The 18975-nt window shown below is 34.5% G+C and overlaps 1 protein-coding gene across 2 annotated transcripts in view; it reads right to left on the reverse strand.

The window, feature by feature from the left end:
• Positions 1–18975, reverse strand: part of SPATA6 (spermatogenesis associated 6) — a 140734-nt gene that overhangs the window by 66976 nt on the left and 54783 nt on the right. For both annotated transcript variants that reach the window (XM_024739274.1, XM_024739275.1), the window contains exons 6-8: positions 15378–15458; positions 10550–10843; positions 6094–6181 (exon numbers count right to left, since the gene is read on the reverse strand). In XM_024739274.1, the coding sequence (XP_024595042.1) occupies positions 6094–6181; positions 10550–10843; positions 15378–15458 (463 nt within the window). The remainder of the gene's footprint in view (positions 1–6093; positions 6182–10549; positions 10844–15377; positions 15459–18975) is intronic.

Here is an 18975-nt window from a genome sequence, read left to right on the forward strand (position 1 = left end):
AAATATAATTTGAATATATAGATTTGATAGATACTGCCAAACTACATGTGTTCCTAATCTTGGAGTCCATGCTTGAATTAAGTAAGCGTAATGGAAACAGGACCAGCTTTAGAGGGCGGGAGCATACTGTCCTGTAGTGTACAGATCTTGCTGACAAATAGATGTGCATTACAGTTCAGGCTCCAGCACTTCCAATATGGCCCTGGGCACATTATCTAATCTTTCTAAGTCTCAGATTTCTCAATTTTCTAATGCAGGGGTCCCCAAGCCCCAGGCCACAGACTGACAGCGGTCCTTGGCCTGTTAGGAACAGCAGGAGGGGCGAGCAGCGGGTGAGTGAGCAAAGCTTCATCTGCCACTCCCTATTGCTCCCCATTACCGCCTGAACCATCCCCCTTCCCCACCCCACCACCACCCCCACAGTGGAAAAACTGTCTTCCACGAAACCAGTCCCTGGTGCCAAAAAGGCTGGGGACCACTGGTCTAATGTACCTCTTTTGTAATATTGTTTTAAAGATTACATTAGATGTTACATGTAAGGCAATACAATAAATGTTAACTATTATTACTAACAGCATTATCAACATCATTACTATTGAATACTAAGTCAAACAAGGCCAGGGTCAACTTCCACTACTTACCGTACATGTTAGTTTGGTCAAGTTATACAATTAATCTGTTTTTCATTCCTCATTTTAGGAGTATGAAGACAATGCTTACCTTACCTCAGAGAGTTATAGTGATGACTAAATTATACAATTTATAAAAGTACCTAGCACAGCATCTACAACAGTGGACTATAAAGCTATTCCAAATCTCTCCCTAAGCCAAAGACCACTACATTGTAGATGTAGATTTGGGGTTTTACTCATTACTTGAAGGAGTCAAGTTTTAAGTATTATAATCTCTGTTATATTGATAGATAAGAAAATCAGAACCATAATTTGCAATTCTACTTCTTTACTAATACATTCCAGTCAAAAACATTCTAGCATTCTATATTTTACCTTCCCAAACCACCTTGTACAGAAAAAAAAAAATGCTATATGGATAGAGACCCAGGATAGTCTATATTTAGTCAATTAGCTTTCATTTATAGCACAAGATGTTTGTTCTCCAAGTGTCCTGAGCCATTATAGAGGATAGCTGAAACATTAATGTCTTTCACACAAGGTCAACTTCACCATTTAATTCGGTAAGGTCCAACTTACTTCAACTGCTTTTCAAAATTCAAAATAAAACTAACTCCCAATCTAACTCCTCTTCTGTAAAGTCTAATGTACAACATGGCCACAAGTAGCAGAAGAAATAAAAGAATGATAAGGACACACTGAGTCTAATTCTCCAAACATGCTAACTTTGAAAATTAAGGTAATAATTTCTATACATAATATATACTCTTTTTGGTAGCTAATGTAATATTCAAAATATCAATATATTAAAACACAGGAATGTCTTCTGCTCTCCACAAACCATTTATAAACTTATCCTAATTCAGACAAATTTATATAATTTTCTTTCACTTTTATAAATTAAGCTATTACTTTGATCTGAGGTTTCCTAATGTTCACATTTAATCACCTTTACCAACAATTGGGTACTTAACTATATTCTAAATGCAGGAGATAGAGGAGATAAAAGTGACAGCCCATGGTCGTGAAGTGCTTATAATTTACTTTAGTTAAGTTATACGAAGTTGAATAACAGCAGCATAAAAGAACAGGCTAAATCAGAATGGTATAGGCAATTAATGCTATTAAAAAGTCATATCAGAGATAGACCTCTCAAAGTTGAAGGCCATGAGGAAAAACTTCCTAAAGGAGGAAGAAGTTGAGCTGGGCCTTAATGAATGGGTCACACTTAAAAGTATGAAGAAAAAGAGCTAATTTAGATCGTGTGTGTGTGTGTGTGTGTGTGTGTGTGCACGACCTTGAACAACTTACTCTACTTCCTTAAATCTCAGATTTCTTCACCTGTAAAATGAGGATAAATAATAGCATCTAAAATTCTTGAGGTTACTGTGAGTAATTAATCAATGAAATATTAAGCATTTAGAATAGTGGCTAGCAGAAAACACAATAATATTAGTTATTATTTGATTCTCCAATAATCTCATGATATCAGTGTTACAAACTGAATATTTGTGTCCTCCCAAATTTCATATGTTGAAGCCCTACCTCTCAAAGTGATGGTATTTGGAAATGAGACCCTTAGGTGGTAATTAGGGTTAGATGAGGTCATGAGGGTGGGGCTTCATAATGGAAAGAGTGCCCTTATAAGAAGAGACAGTCAGATCTTGCACTTGAGCTCTGGTGTGCTCACTCATTCACTCATGCTCTCTCTCTCCTTTTATTCTAAAAATAGATATTAGTGATTTCACAACTGTGCAAATTTATTAAAAATTATTTAATTGTAAAATTATAACAACTGAATTTTATGATATATAAATTATACCTCAATAAGGCTGTTAAAAATGTTTTATAAATAACAGAGAATTAGAGAAACTAAAAAAGGAGTTCCTAAAAATGACACTCTGTAAAACAAAGAGGCACACAAACAAATGAGATATTTTGCTGATAAGTATATACATGATGACTACATGCATTTTATTCAGAAAAGAATAAACTATTACCATTTATTGCTATCTACTCAAGATATGACCTATTAGGATTTGGGATGTTATTTCCAATTTATTTGACATAAAAATAATAACCATCTAACAAAGGGACTAGTGGAAGCTCATAAAAGATTACAGTCTTGTGTAGAATTGAAACTCACAACAGAATCTTCAAATGAAGTGAATAAGAGACGTTTCCTCCAAGGGGGAGACAGAGTCTAATATCTTTCCTAAATCCTAAGCAAAATTGAAAAAGGCCAGGATGTTGCTCTTAATTTCCTCTTTAAAATGCACAAATGATTGGATAAAGCTTCCATATATTCTTGAGGTGTAAGAGATACTGAGTTTCTTCAAAAGGACTGCACAAATTACAATTAGAATTATATATCAAGGAAATTCCAGAGAAAATTTAAAAATTTTATTTAAAAAAATACACCTAAATGAAAGTAGGAAAAGTGGTAGGAGAGTAGTGGAAAAGAAAGGAAGTTGGGGTTAGAAGACCTGGGTTCTACACTGTACCTGGCTATTCTGTAGCTCTCCAACATATCACGTAACCTCTCTAAGCCTCTGTCACTCTTCCTGATCAAATATAGTTACATCCATCTTCATATTATTATGAGGACTACATAAATCAATGTTGGTGAAAATGGTAACCTATAGGAACTTAAGAATTATTAGGCAAGATAATTTGGTTAAGAAAATGTCCAAGAAGAATTTTCATTAAAGATAGTCATAAGTGAAAATTCACTATGTGCAAGATATTCTATCATAAGAAATTCACGTATGTATTTAAATAGCTGATAAGAACCCAAAGCACAATTGCTCAACTGCCAACCAGAAAAAGAAGTAGTCCAAAGAATAGGGGCATTAAAATTAGAGAAATGAGAAGGGAAAGCTCTTTATAGTAAAAGGCAAATAATAAATGTATAAAGAAAAATGGAACTTAAAAAAATATTTGGTAAACATCACTGTAATAAATTGTTTCGGGCAAGAATCATCAATGTATGCTAAAGGAGTCGAAGTCGAAGAGAATTACATAGTCTCCATCTTCCCATAATTACAAAGGGAAGGAAGAAAAGAGCACCTTCATGCTGGAGAAACCGAGCAGACACCATCTTAATCAAGTGAGCAAATTAACATCACCAGTAACAAAGCAACATCACATACATCCTGACATGATGCACTGAGAGTAATACATCACTTCTGTTGTATTCCGGGGTAAAATGAGTAAATCTAATCATGAGGAAAAAAAAATCAAACAAACCCAAATTGAGGGAGATCTATTAAAAAAACTGGCCTCTATTCTTCAAAATTATCACATCATTAAACACAAAGAAAGACTAAGAAACTGATCCATATTAAAGAAAACTAAAGAAAGAGACATGGCAACTGAACCTTATGTATATTGTGGAATGATTTTGCTATAAAGATATTACTAGAACAAGTGGCAAAATATGACTTAGGTTTATAGCTTAGTTAACATTATATCATTAATTTCCTGTTTTGATACTTGCATCACATTCAGAAAACAACTGTATTAGTTTCCTCAGGCTGTCATCTACCATAGACTAGGTGGCTTAAACCACAGACATTTATTTCTCATAGTTTTAGAGGCTGGAAGTCTGAGATGTGGGTGTCAGCACAGCCAGGTTCCAGTGAGAGCTCTCACTCTGGCTTGAGCATGGCTGCCTTTTGGCTGTGTCCTTACATGAGAGAGAGAGAAAGCAAGACCTCTGGTGTCTCTTCTTATAAGGGCACTAATCCTATCATGAGGACCCTACTCCATAAACTCACCTACACCTAATTACCTCCCAAAGGTAATGACCCATCTCCAGATACCATCACTGGGGGGTTAGAGTTTCAACATATGAACTTTGAGGGACACATATCAGCCCATGGCAATGTCCTTGTCAAGAAAAGTTTATACACAGACACTCATACAGAGATGGAGGCAGGAAGGAGAAAGAGAGAGGAAGAGGGAAAAGCAAATATTAATATTTGTGGACTCTGAGTAAAAGGTGTAGGGGAATTCTTTGTACTATCTCAACTTTCTGTAAGCCTGAAATTATGTCAAATTAAAAAGAAAAAAAACAGCACCTCATTATTGACCTCTCTGATTGTACCTCTACACAGGCGGCTGACTGTTTTGATTAGAAGTTACTAGAAACTATAACAGTTCTGCTGCCAAATACATAATAATAGTCAAAGGAAATCAGACATTTAAGTGCATTCTACAAACATCTTCCAAAGAAATGTCTATATTGAAGCTATTTTCAATTTCCTGGTTCTGAAAGCTTATTTACTCTATGTCTATAAATTTAGTCCAAGAGGGGAAACATCCCTTGGAGGGGAAAGTCCAAGAGTATAACATCTGTTCCTAATTTCATATAATCTGCTATTCTGAGTATGAAAGACTTATTGATCACCCCATTTATCTCCCAGTTAGTGCTAAAAAAGCAAAATAAATGTGCACAAACTCTTCATGTTCTCAGATAAGAATGTTTCATATCCCAATTTTTAAAAACAGATTATACACTAGCGTTTAGAAACAAAAAGAGACAGAGCTCACTACATGTTGATTGTATTTTTTCACTCTCACTTTTCCATGCCTTTTTTTTAGTGTGCAGTAAATTAACTTAAAGGCTGCTGGTGGATACTTGGTGAACTGACTAGCTAATGTCTAAAGATATTAACACTTACGTATCTCTAATTATAAAATACTATTTAATCTTCTTCATAAAAATCATCTTCATATTGAACTTAAGAAACAACTTATCTAACCATCAGGACCATGCCTAAAAATGAAAAAAAAAATATTATAAACTAAACCTAAAGGACATTATCTTTCCAGAAATATAAATAATAAGTATTATTTTGACAGCTGATATTTATTAAGTGTCCTGTGTGCTAGAGCATTTTACATGGTAATATTTATCATGTTATCTTCATTCTTCAATAAACGAACTGATTATCAGAGTAGTTAAAGTGATTTGTTCAAGAATGCCCAGTTTATAAATAAGTGGTAGAGAAAGTATTCAAATATATGTGTAAATGTATGTCCAAAACCTATAAACCTGAACTCTTTTTACAACGGTGTTTCCCAAAGCCTGTTCCATAAACTAAGTAATATATGTTAAGGAGAGGAAAAGGTTTCACGGTCAAATAAATTTAGAAATTGTTGAGCAAAACAAAAGGTTTTGTTTTGTTTTGTTTTGTTTTTTACTAAAAGGAATCATAGCCTTTAATATGCTAATATGTGTTTTGAATCTCAAAGATGAAGATGGTTTATAGCAGCACAGAAATTCTATTATTTTTAGAGAGTACCGACATGGGTGTCCCACAAGTTGTAAAAAGTGGCATTATACCATATTTTCCAATACAGCCAAGATTCTGTTTTTATTAATTGATGCCAAGACAAAGACTTGAATGTAGCCAAGAGAGCTGAAACAGATGAAGAGAGATAACTTGTAGCTAACCATTGTGCAGCCTGGACCATCCATCTCTTTCACAGTCTCTGCCAGAAGATCCAAATAAAGCATCAGCCCTGGGACTTGGGGGATCAACCTAGAATAAGGAAGATTTCAATGTAAAATGGAGCTTAAATATTTTTTTCAGTCTCATGGAGTCAGAAAATCAATTGAAGTACATAGATCACATATCATCAAGTTAACATGATACTGCCTATACAGTTCAAGGATGTTCCAAGATCAGAGCTTAGCCGAGTATTTTGCTGTTTGTTTTTAAATAAAATTTAAGTTAAACTCCAGAAATTTTTAATTATATTTTGAATCCACTCTAAAATGAACAGATTTATAGTTGAAATGTCCATTACTTTATTGCCTAGTTTGCTTCCTATTACAAAGTTAAAAACAGGGAAATCTTACTTTGCCACATTTAAGAAACAAGTTTAGCCATTTACTACTTATCTCCTTAGCATATAGATTTTGAATTTAGTGTCTTTACTTGGCTGTGTTCAGGAGTCAGCATTCTGAGTATAGTAATAAAAGATATTAACAGTTATCCACATTTTCTAACAAAAAAAAAGTCAGAATGATATAAATCTGTGCAAAAAAGACAGCTCTACTCACCAAAATTAAAAACTTTGTACATAAAAGGACAATATCAAGTAAAAAGGCAACCCATGTAGTAGGAGAAAATATTTGCAAATCATTATCTGAAAAGGCATTAATATCCAGAATATATAAAGAAACATCTAAACCCCAATCTAAAAAACTCAATTAAAAGTTGAGCAAAGGACTTAAGAAGACACTTCTCCAAAAGATATACAAATGACCAATAAGCACATGGAAAATCAATCAATATCACTAATCATAAAGGAAGTACAAATCAAAATTCTAGTTTACCCCCATCAGGATGGCCATTATCAAAAACCAGAAAATAACAAGTGCTGACAAGGATATGGAGAAATTGAACCGCTTGTGCACTCTTGGTAGGAATGTAAATTGGTGCAGCCACTATGGAAAACAGCATAGCGGCGCCTCAAAAAACTCAAAATAGGATTGTCATACAATCCAGCAATTCCACTCCTGGGTGTATACCCAAAAGAACTGAAACCAGGGCCCTGAATAGATATTTCTATACTATTTTCACAGCAGTATTATTCACAACAGCCAAAAGGTAGATGCAACCTGTGTCCATCAACAGACGAATGAATAAACAAAATATGGTATATACATGTAAAAGATTATGCAGCCATAATAAGGAAGAAAATTCTGACACATGATGTAACATGAGTTAAACTTGATGACTTCATGCTAAGTGAAACAAGCAATTCACAAATTGACAAATACTGTATATATTAGGTAGCACTTATATGAGGTACCCAAAATAGTCAAATTCATAGAGACAAAAAGTAGAATGGTAGTTGCCAGGGCCGAAGGGAAAAAGGAATGGGGAGTTATTGTTTAATGGGTACAGTTTCAGTTTAGCAAGATGAAAAATGTTCTGGAGATAGACGGTGGTGATGATTATACAACGTGAATGTACTTAATGTGTACACTTTAAAATGTACACTTAAAAATGGTTAAAATAGTAAGTTTTATATTGTGCATATTTTACCACCATTTTTAAAAATTCAACTTTAAAAAAAGGAATGTGAAAAGACAAGCCACAGAATGAGAAAAAATATTTGCATATCATATAACTGATAAGGATCTAGAATCCTAAATATGTAACAGAAAATTTACAACTGAATTCAACAAAAAGGCAAACAACTCCATTAAAAATGGGCAAAGGACTTGAATAGACATTTCTCCAAAGAAGATATGCAAATGGCAACAAGCATGTGAAAAGATGCTCAGCATCATTAGTCATTAGGGAAATGCAAATCCAAACCATAATGAAATACCACTCCACACCCCTCAGGATGGCTACAATAAAAATAAAACAACAAAATGAGAATGTTGTGAGAATGTTAGTGAGAATGTGGATAAATTGGAACCACCACACATTGCTGGTGGAAACAAAATGGAGGAACCACTGTGGGAAAGTTTGGCAATTCCTCAAGAAGTTAAACATAGAATTACCATATGGCCCAGCAATTCCACTCCTAGGTATTAAAGCAGTTGGGAATTAAAACAGGTATTCAAACAAAAACTTGTGTATGAATGTTCACAGAAGTACTATTCACATAACTAAAAGTTGAAAACCCAAATGTCCATCAACAGACTAACGGATAAACAAAATGCACAATGGATTATTCAGTCATAAAAAGAATCAAGTACTGATACATGCTACAACATGGATGAAACTAGAAAACACTGTGCTAAATGAAAAAAGACACAAAAAGCCAAACACTGTACGTCCATAGAGATAGTGAGCAGATCAGTGGTTGCCAGGGGCTGGGGAAAGAAATGGGGAGTGAATGCTTAATGAGCATGGGTTTTCCACTTAGGGTGATGAAAAAGTTCTGGAACTAGATAGTGGTGACAGTTGAACCACAATATAAATATACTTGATGTCACTGAGTTATACACTTTAAAATGGTTGAAATGGTAAATTTTATGTTATGAGTATTTTACCACAATAGAAAAAAATCCTATTCTGCATAAATAAAAAAGCAAAGAATGCAGTTTAACTCTTACAGGATGGTTGTGCCAGTTTGGGAGAGTACTAGTTAGATTCTTGAAATGGCTTCTTGTTCTTTAAGATTACTTTTTATACAGTGTTTGTAAAACTAGAATGTCTTTCCTAAATGTATTACATTTTGCATATTCATGTATCAAATTAAAATTTTGTTTGGTTACCAATTTTGTTAAGTGCTTTTAAAATCATGAATGCCTGTGGGGCTGAGAGAAGCATACATTTATACAGTTGGAAAAAATCTAGTCCTATACAATAACGTAAGCAATTTTATAAGCTTAGAAGTATGTATTTCTTTCTGTTCAATGGAAAGCTGAAAGGGAAATCATTTAAATAAAAATGTGAAGATTTATACCAAGCATTATTAAAGTTATTCTATTTTGAACAGTGACATGAAAATAATAATAAACATTTTAAGAGCAGTTATTTCCCTAAGCAACTTTTATGTGGCTAACGCTCAAAATATTCCTGGTTATCTTCGTACGTAGGCATTTTAATTAAAATGCTAATATTTCTTCAGATTAGAATTTAGCATGTCCTTTCTTTTCCATTTAATTTGCAATTATGAGCAAACAGAATTAAAGGCATTCTGAAACTGCCGTCAAACAAGCAAGTAAACATATCTGGATATTGTTCAAACCACAAAAAAATGTGACCAGAACCTATAAACGAGTTCTACAGGAAAAAGACAAGTATAATCACAATAATCTCAATAAAATATTATCATTTAAAAGTGTCCATTATATTATAAATTTTCTTTTTTACAATAAAAAATCTATTACTTAGGCTAAAATAATAAAGGATTCATAGTCAAAATATGAAAATGGAATGAAATATTGCTTAAGGCACAGCTAAATTTTTTTTTAAAGGTATCACAAAGAAAATCTGAACTTCTAGGTGGCATATGTTAAAAAAGCTATTTGACCATCACAGGAGCATGTTTACATGTTTGTACTGATATTTACGTTTTAAAATTTGGAAAAAAATGCATTAGAGACAAAGTCAGAAACTGCTTCATAGACATCCCAAAAAGTTGTTTTGCTTCTATAAGCACTTAAATCTTCAAGTTTATTATTATATAAAGCAATTTTATTAATTTGCAAGCTTTTCTTAAAGAAATACTTTTAAGGTAATATAGTTTGATAAAAATTAAAGGAATTATGAAGATTCTGAGAAAGTCTTTTATTAAATATTCTGATCATAGACCCTTCAAATTAGCCAGAGTCTATTTGACTATATGGACACAAGCTCTAAACTCAAACCATACCAAAACAGGCTTCCATATAGAAAGATTAGAAACTATGTTACCCTTGAAGTTAACTCTTTCTTTCAAAGGCCTTCCTCTTCCCATCAAATAAAGATTTACTTCAAAGATCCATTATATAAGGTTTATCCAAGGGACATAATCTCAAGAGAAACACTTTTCCATTATAATTTTTTAAAAGGCTGGGGGAGGAGGGTGTCTTCCTTTCCACAAAGAAAACTTGGTCCTCTTTTAATACCCTACTCTGCCATTTTAGAACTAATGTCAATTACATCTCAGTTCAATTTGTAAAGTTATTACACGGTCCACTGTATGAGAGGAAAGGAAATGGCTACTGAGAGGATTTAACATGGCATTCATAATGGAGCTTGATCTCTGTCCGGTTTAAAGGCTGCAAAAGAATGTTCTTTTATCAAGTTAATTTTCCATTTTAGATTGTTAGGCTAACAGTTCAGGAAAGAAAATTATTAATATAAGCTAGAAGTTGAAAGAAATTTGAGAATAATATTTTAGTGGAAGAACAGATTAGATCAGTTTCAAATGGAAATGTTTCAGAGAACACATACATGTCTAATCACAAATGGAGGTTTATCTGTTTCTTTTTTGAATTCATAGGGCCCCAGATTTAAATGGGCCAGCCGCTGCCTAGTGTCTTCAGATAGCTCACACATGCGTCTTTTTGTGTAAGGAGATGGAGAGTGTGATTTTGAAGAAATTGTAGGCTGTTCGTAGTTTTTTGCATTTAGGCAGTATTTATTTCTCTCAGGTGATTTGGATTTTTTCTTTTGTGACCTTGATGTTCTGGTTTGCAGTCTGCCATGTGATTTTTCAACTGGAGCCGTATGTTGAATAAATTTATCCTAAACATAAAAAATAAAATTCATTTGGTCAGGAGAGATATATTTCATACATATTATGACCCTTGGGTAAACCATATACATATATATATATATAACTACAGGTAGAAAAAACCTTAAAAAGTAATTTAAGGCACATATAATCTATCAAAGCCAACTAGATCAGTCTCTCTTATCCATGTAGATCCTGAGGGAAGTCAAATCCATATCCTCCGAAATAACTCTGTCTAGTAGTTAATAATATATACTGTAGCACACTTCTTAAGTATAACAAGTACTTTAAGAAAGTTAAAGCCCAATATGGAATCATTTGAAAAATCTAAGAAAAAAAGTAAAAAAAAATATTTTTCAGTATACTAAAAAGCTAATGCAAACATTGGTTTATCATTTATAATTATGTATTCAAATAACTGGCTATATAATTTAAGAGGGTTTGTTTAGTAATCTTAGCAACACACATGTCTAATTAGTTGATTATAAAATCTTTATGGAGAAAACTATACGTTTCATTCATACTATCATGATTACATACATTTGCACAATGTGAAAATCTGAAGAAAAGCTTTATGCATATTTTCATAAAATGTATAATTTGGATTATACAAGGTGATTAGGATTTTTAAGATCTCTTCCAAACTAAAACTTTACAATTCAATGACAGATAACTATAACATCTTAATTCTGTATTTTTATAAAAGTAAAAATGTACAAAAGACACGTTACAAACTTTAATGACTAGTACTCTGTCTTCTAGTAAAACTGGCTAACACTCTAAAATTTTAAACACAAATGATATTTCTAAATATTTTGTGTTATTAGGATACTTTATTCAAATAGTCTCTGCCTTAACAAAGTTGGATTACAAGTAAATAATTTAAGACCTCTTCAAGCTTTGTCTAGATTTATAAGCTTTCCAATATTAGAGAAAATGGACAGTTGAGAATCTTTGAACGTCCTCCTAACTTTATCACATTAAAAAACCACTGGGCTTCCCTGGTGGCGCAGTGGTTGAGCGTCCGCCTGACGATGCAGGGGACACGGGTTCGTGCCCCGGTCCGGGAAGATCCCACATGCCGCGGAGCAGCTGGGCCCGTGAGCCATGGCCGCTGAGCCTGCGCATCCGGAGCCTGTGCTCCGCAACGGGAGAGGCCACAACAGTGAGAGGCCCGTGTACCGCAAAAAAAAAACCAAGAAAAACCACCAATCCTACCTTCCCTCTTCTCTACTTTCTCAATCCCCCTCCCTACTTGCTAAGGGTATCTATTTCTAAGTAAATAAAATACAAATGTGAAACAGAAGAAGAGTCAAATATTTTTTAAAGTAGGAAACTACTTTTTTTTTTTAAACAGGAAAGAAAATAGGAAAACAAGGAAACAAAGTTTCCTGATTAGAAAAATAAGTCCACAAGTTTCATACAGACCAGCAGCATCAGATTATTTCATCATCTTTCTTTCTTCTCTAGCTCTTGCTATGCTCCTGGACCTTCTCCCACCTTGTTCAATGACTTCAACAAGTAATTCAGAATTTTTCATCCCACCTCACCTATCTCTATGACATCACACTGACTCACAGAAGCAGCATTATTAACACATGAAAAGAACCTTTGAGGTTTAATAAAATGTTCAAGCAATGAATCTTTCCAAGAACTTAGACTTCCTATTTCTGAGCTTCAACTGTCTTTTTCTACTTCATCTTAGATTTTATCATTATACAGATCCATTGCACCCTAAACTCTGAAAACCCCTTGCTGACCAAACCTTTTCCTCAACCTACTTCTTTTATTTTCACTGAATCTGTTACTTGTCCTCTTCGTCTCCCTCAGCCCCTAGATCTCTTTTCCCCAGATCCCCATACATTTTTAGGATCTCTTACCTTTAGACCTGGATGAACCCAACATCACCTATTTCAGCAATGCTGTAAAGTTCCTTCTTATCCACCTCTTGCTTATACCAAACTGAAAGGAACGCCATCTTCTTTTTTGATTACAGCTTTTGAATGCTGAATACCACTAGAGGAAGTTAGAAACGGTGCTGTATCTACCACAGATTCATACCTTCTAACCTAATCAATCCTTAATGCATCCTATTAATGCCCAATAAAACTTAAAATAGTAGCTGTTTCATACTGTTTTACACAAAATGGCTCCCTAGATCAGCCACGAGGACAATAGCACTTGTGACAAAAGGAGACTTGAAAAGTGCTAGTCTTCTTTTACTCCAGAAAACCTTCCTGCCACATGTGAATGAGCTGAAATTAGCCTGCTAGATGATGAGAGTCTGTGGCCATCACCCCAGCTGAAATCAAGCCAAACACCAGGAATGTAAAGTCCCTCTCACACCAAGAAGTCAGCCAGCTGCCAGACATGCAAGTGAAGCCCTCCTAGACCACTCAGCCCTAGCCTAGGCAGCCCAGACCAAAAGAATCACCCAGCCAATCCACACAACTCTGAGAAACATCTTACTTTAAGTTACTAAGTTAGTGTGGCTTGTTACACAGCAAAAGCTACCTGATATAGATTATCAAACGTATTAATAAAGCTACTAGTAATATTTAACTATTTACTAATAAATTCTACTTTGCAGTAGGTAAAAGAGACTACATAGGAAACTAGATATATTCCAGAAAATCCCAATAATATATTTATTTTTTCAGTCCATTCAATTGGTGGCAAAACATCAATTGTGACAAAAAATTTGAAAATAATGTGCCAAAAGGAATAAAGATCATTATAAATATTTATAAACCTAAATGATTTTAAAGAGTTTATTTCAGTCACTCCTCTCTTAAAAACCGAAAATGGTTTGTCTAATTCTTAAACTGTATTTGAACCTGAAAATGCTGTTTTATAGCCATTAAAATTTTAATTGTAACTTAACTAATATTCACTTGGAAAAAAAGTGGATTTAGCATGTTCTCAAATAAGATCAAATAAGATTAAAATTCTGGCTGTTACCATTCAGAATTTTAATGTAAAAGTGTATACTCTGTTGTGTCTACCATACAATGTCTTCATCTTATATTTCATCTATGTCTTCTATACCTCAATTATCTTAATTAAAAAACGAATAACCTCAGTAACAGCCACAAAATTTATTAATTATATGCTATGTGCAGACACATATATTCTCCAATTTAATCTTTAAACCAGTCTTTTGAGGAACTTGAACCCAAATCTGTCTGATTCTCAAGAATATTTTCTTAATAACACCAAAGGCTATTCTCTCACATTTCTGTTCAACAAAAAACAAATGACAAACATTGAAATGGCAAGTTAGCCAAAAGCTTACAGAGGAAAATGCTAGTCCAATGAAACTACTAGTGGGGTGAAAGTTCTACATTTAGTAAGGAATCTTCCACTAAGCTGTACACTTAGAATGTGTGTACTCTTCTGTGTATACACTACACTCCTGACAAAAAAAGAAATTTCTACGCACCCAGTAAAGGCATACCCCAGTGTGGAGAGGAAACTTCTGTGAATCCAGAGGAAGCATTTCTGACAATTTACGAATGTGCACAGCGCATATCTCCAAACAAGTCAGTAACCCAGCTCTGCATTTGGCAGGTACGTATCATTAGCTCTCTAGTAGCAGTGTTTCAGCTTGCATTTAAAAGATAAATAATTAGGCCAAACTCTAACGTACCAAATGTCTTGCTAAACAAAATAAGAAAGATCCCCTTGATAATCTTACAATTATATTTTACCTTTGTTAGCTTGTCAAGTTACCGCCCTGAGCAAATTCACTCTGAAACTGATAATGCAGGAAATTAACATTCTACTTTTTCCACCATAGGTCCAGTTCTGCCCTGTTTGGGTCCTCTAGGCTTTATATAGTACTGGCTCATCATCACAGGCTGGCCATTGTTACCTGGTCATAATGCAGTCACATATGTATGAGTGATGCCTAGACATTATTAGATAACCTGTGGTCAGGGTAGCAAGATGATCCTGGTGACTCAGTAGGAAGTTAGACCAGAATGTAATATTAGATCCAGATATCTGAGTTTACTGAAGGCAGTTTTTACAAACATGGAAGGTACTTATTAGGCTGAAGTATTGAAGCTTCTCTTGATCTGATAGCACTAGAACAGCCACCAAACTAAGCAACAGTCCCTTAAGGAATTAGAGACACTCAAGAAGCTATACCCACTAACCACCTATATCCCAGCCTGAGAACCTCTGGTCCCATTCACTAAAAATGTATCCTTTGAACTTTAACTTCTTTAAGATTCATAGACGCCTCCAATCAAGTTCTCTGTGGAACTTTTTGAAACCAACATCTTTCTGGCAGCCTAATTTCTTTCCATTAAAAAAAAAAAAGTACCATCTACCATGTACACCAAGCTTTTCACTTCCACACTTATTAACATGTAACCAAACAACTAAATACCTAAGATAATTGTTTTACTTAAACTAGAGACTGATCAAAAAAATGTGAAAAGAGTTGTAGCCAAAATAAAAGAATAATGCTTGCCAAATGCCCAATACATACAAACAAATAAATTAAACCATTAGATATTTTAAATAAATGATTTTAACCTGAGGGTGGCACTTCCTTGAACTTATCAGACATTCGGTAATCACTGAGGTTGTAGAAAATTCCAGCTTTGGAGCAATTCCCTGAGGAAGAAAGAGAGGGTATCAGTAGACATTTTAATTTTTAAAAAGCTAATTATTACTGGTGAAAACACGACCTGTAGTAACAAACACTTACCAAGGTTCAGCTGCTTTATTTGTTAGTTTGAATTTCTTATTAAGGATAAAGACGACAAACGAATGTTAAATGTTATCAAGAAACAGTTTTACTGCTGATGATTCACTTACAAGTGATTATATCACTTTTACGGAAAAATTCAGATATTTTTCATTTTCAAGTATTTCCCTGTCAATTTTTAAAAGATTTTTAATAATATTAAAGTCCTAAATATTTGAAAATACTTAATGGATTCTGGCTCTTTTTACTTTTACAGATTAAGATGTACTTAACTACATAATCCAGAAATACTTTGCATAGTCTCCACGTGTCAAAAAAGAAAAAAAAATCACAGCTCCTGGGTATGCAGTTTTTGAAAACAGAAGAGAGATAAGTCTCTACCAATTCTTCCAACAGTTTTTCCCATAATGTAGCTTACATTCAGATATACGAATGAATGAATCTGGTTTCTATGTTTTGCAACATTTCAATCATCAGCTTAAACACTGTTTTGAGATAAGCAGAGACAAATAGTAAAATTCAAAGGAACAGTCACAAAGCACCTGAGAAAATATTTGGAAGCACACAAGTTACATATTCACCAAAACACTAAAAGATACAGTATATTGTCTGTACCCAGGGTAGCTTCACTCTAATATATTGGAGGTCAGATATCTTACCCAGTCTTTGACCTACTAACTTTAAAGTTTCAAATATTACACACTACAAAAAGGTTAAATATGAGTTACCTATGAATTAAACTGACGACTGTTTTTCTGCAAACATACTTTTATTGATAATGCTTACTTGCTAGTTATCCTTTGCTGCACAGCATATTACTTAGCAGTTGAAAACATACGTACATACTATCTCACATAGTTCCTAAAGGTCAGCAATCTGGCAGAGGCTGCACTAGTTGGTTCTGGCTTGAACTCTCTCGTGAGATTGCAGTCAAGATGTTGTCTGGGCTGTAGTTTTCTGAAAGCTTGACTGGGGCTGGAGGATCTGCTTCCTGAGATTCACACAGTTGTTGGCTGGAGGACTCAGTTCTTTTCTATCTTTTAGCAAGAGAACTCAGCTCTTTCTCGATAGGACTGCCTGAGTGTCCTCATGACATGGTAACTAGTTCTCTCAAAGCAAAGCAAGGAGGAAGACATAATCCTTTTTATGACTTAGTTTCAGAAGTCTAACACTGTCACTTCTGTCACATTCTATTCATTAGAGCCCCACGTTCTGGAACAAGGGAAACTACCTTTTTAGCAGAGGAGCATCAAAAATTTGGGGGACATGTTTTTAAACCACCACAGTTCACGCTCTGACCACAAATTAAATTCCTCTCATGTGTAAACTAAACTCATGCCCTACTGAAGAAAAAGGAAAAGGAAAAGGAAAGGAAAGGGGAAAAGTCTCATCCTTTTATAACTTCAGCTTGAAATCCAGGATATTGGCATCTTAATCAAATTGTTATTCAGCTGTCTCAGGTATGGTTCTTTAAATACAGTTTCTAGGATACAGTTCCTCACAATTAGAAGACCTATGAACTAAAGAAACATGTGCCCCACATATATTCAAGGTACACATATGCAGCAGGCAGAGGATAATCACTATAGACATTCCTATTCAAAAAAAGAGAATACACGAGGCAAATAGAAATCACTGGTCCACAGCAATTCTGAAATCAGCCAGGAAAATGTTAGAAGTTTCTCACTTCGCAGTTTAGTCCTATTTCTGCTCAGAAATAACTATCTATAGTTTTTGGCTCCACTCTCTGGGCTCTTGCTTCCGTCCTTTGAATTATCATTCCTTTGCAACAAGAGGTAGACAATGTTTAGAGCTATAAGTGTTCTGAGCCTGGGTCCTGTCAATAGAATTTTGGGGGTCCAAAAGCCTTTTCATTTTGTAAGGTCTCTCTCAATTTCAGACCATGCTGGTGGTGCTTCTGCCAATATAATGCTCTTAAAAATGTATTTGGTTCTCATGTGAACACAATTGGAGTTCACTTCCTTAGACAAAAGCTACACCCACCTCTACAGGGCTTCTGCTGGTCTTCAATCATCTTCAAGAACATATGTTTAAGCAGCATTATTTACAACTGCCAAGATATGGAAGCAACCTAAGGGTCCATCAACAGATGAATGGACAAAAAACATGTGGTATATATACACACACACACACACACACACACACACACACACATACACACACACACTAGACTACTACTCAGCCATAAAAAAGAACAAAACTTTGCTATTAGCAGCAACATGGATGGACTTGTAGGGCATTATGCTAAGTGAAATAAGTCAGACAGAGAAAGACAAATATTGTATGATATCACTTATATGTGGAATCTAAAAAAATACAACAAACTAGTGAATGTAACAAAAAAAGAAGCAGACTCACAGATACAGAGAATAAACTAGTGGTTACCATGGAAAGGGGGGAGGGCCAATATAGGGGTGGGGAAGTGGGAAGTACAAACTACTAGGTGTAAGATAGACTCAAAGCCGTATTATACAACATGGGGAATATACCCAATATTTTGTAATAACTGTAAGTGGAAAGTAACCTTTAAAAATGTGATAAAATTCTACATCTTTTTATGATAAAAACTCTGCCAGAAAGTGGGTATACAGGGAACATACCTCGACATAATAAAGGTCATATATGGCAAACCCACAGCTAACATCATCCTCAACAGTGAAAAGGAATGCTGAAAGCATTCCCCCTAAGGTCAGGAATAAGACAAGGATGCCCACTCTCATCACTTTTATTCAACATAGTTTTGGAAGTCCTAGCCACAGCAATCAGAGAAGAAAAACAAATAAAAGGAATCCAAATTGGAAGGAAGAAGTAAAACTCTCACTATTTGCAGATAACATGATACTATACATAGAAAATCTTAAAGACACACCAGAAAACTACTAGAGCCCATCAATAAATCTGGTAAAGTTGCAGGATACAAAATTAATATACAAAAATCTGATGCATTTCTATACATGAACAACAAACTATCAGAGAGGGAAATTAAGGAACCAATCCCATTTACCACTGCATCAAAAAGAATAAAACCCCTAGGAATAAAACCTATCTAAGGAGGCAAAAGACCTGTACTCTGAAAACTACAAAACACTCTTGAAAGAAATTGAAGACAACACAAACAGATGGAAATATATACCATGTTCTTGGATTGGAAGAATCAATATTGTTAAAATGACCATACTACCAAGGCAATCTACAGATTTGATGCAATCCCTATCAAATTACCATTGGCATTTCTCACAGAACTATAACAAATAATTTTAAAATTTGTATGGAAACACAAAAGATCCAGAATAACCAAAACAATCTTGAGAAAGAAGAATGGAGCTGGAGGAATCACACTCTCTGACTATACTACAAAGCTACAGTAATCAGTACAGTATGATACTGGCATAAAAACAGACA

This window comes from Neophocaena asiaeorientalis, unplaced genomic scaffold (assembly GCF_003031525.2).
Source record: "Neophocaena asiaeorientalis asiaeorientalis breed wild unplaced genomic scaffold, Neophocaena_asiaeorientalis_V1.1 scaffold138, whole genome shotgun sequence".
Taxonomy (NCBI): Eukaryota; Metazoa; Chordata; class Mammalia; order Artiodactyla; family Phocoenidae; genus Neophocaena; species Neophocaena asiaeorientalis.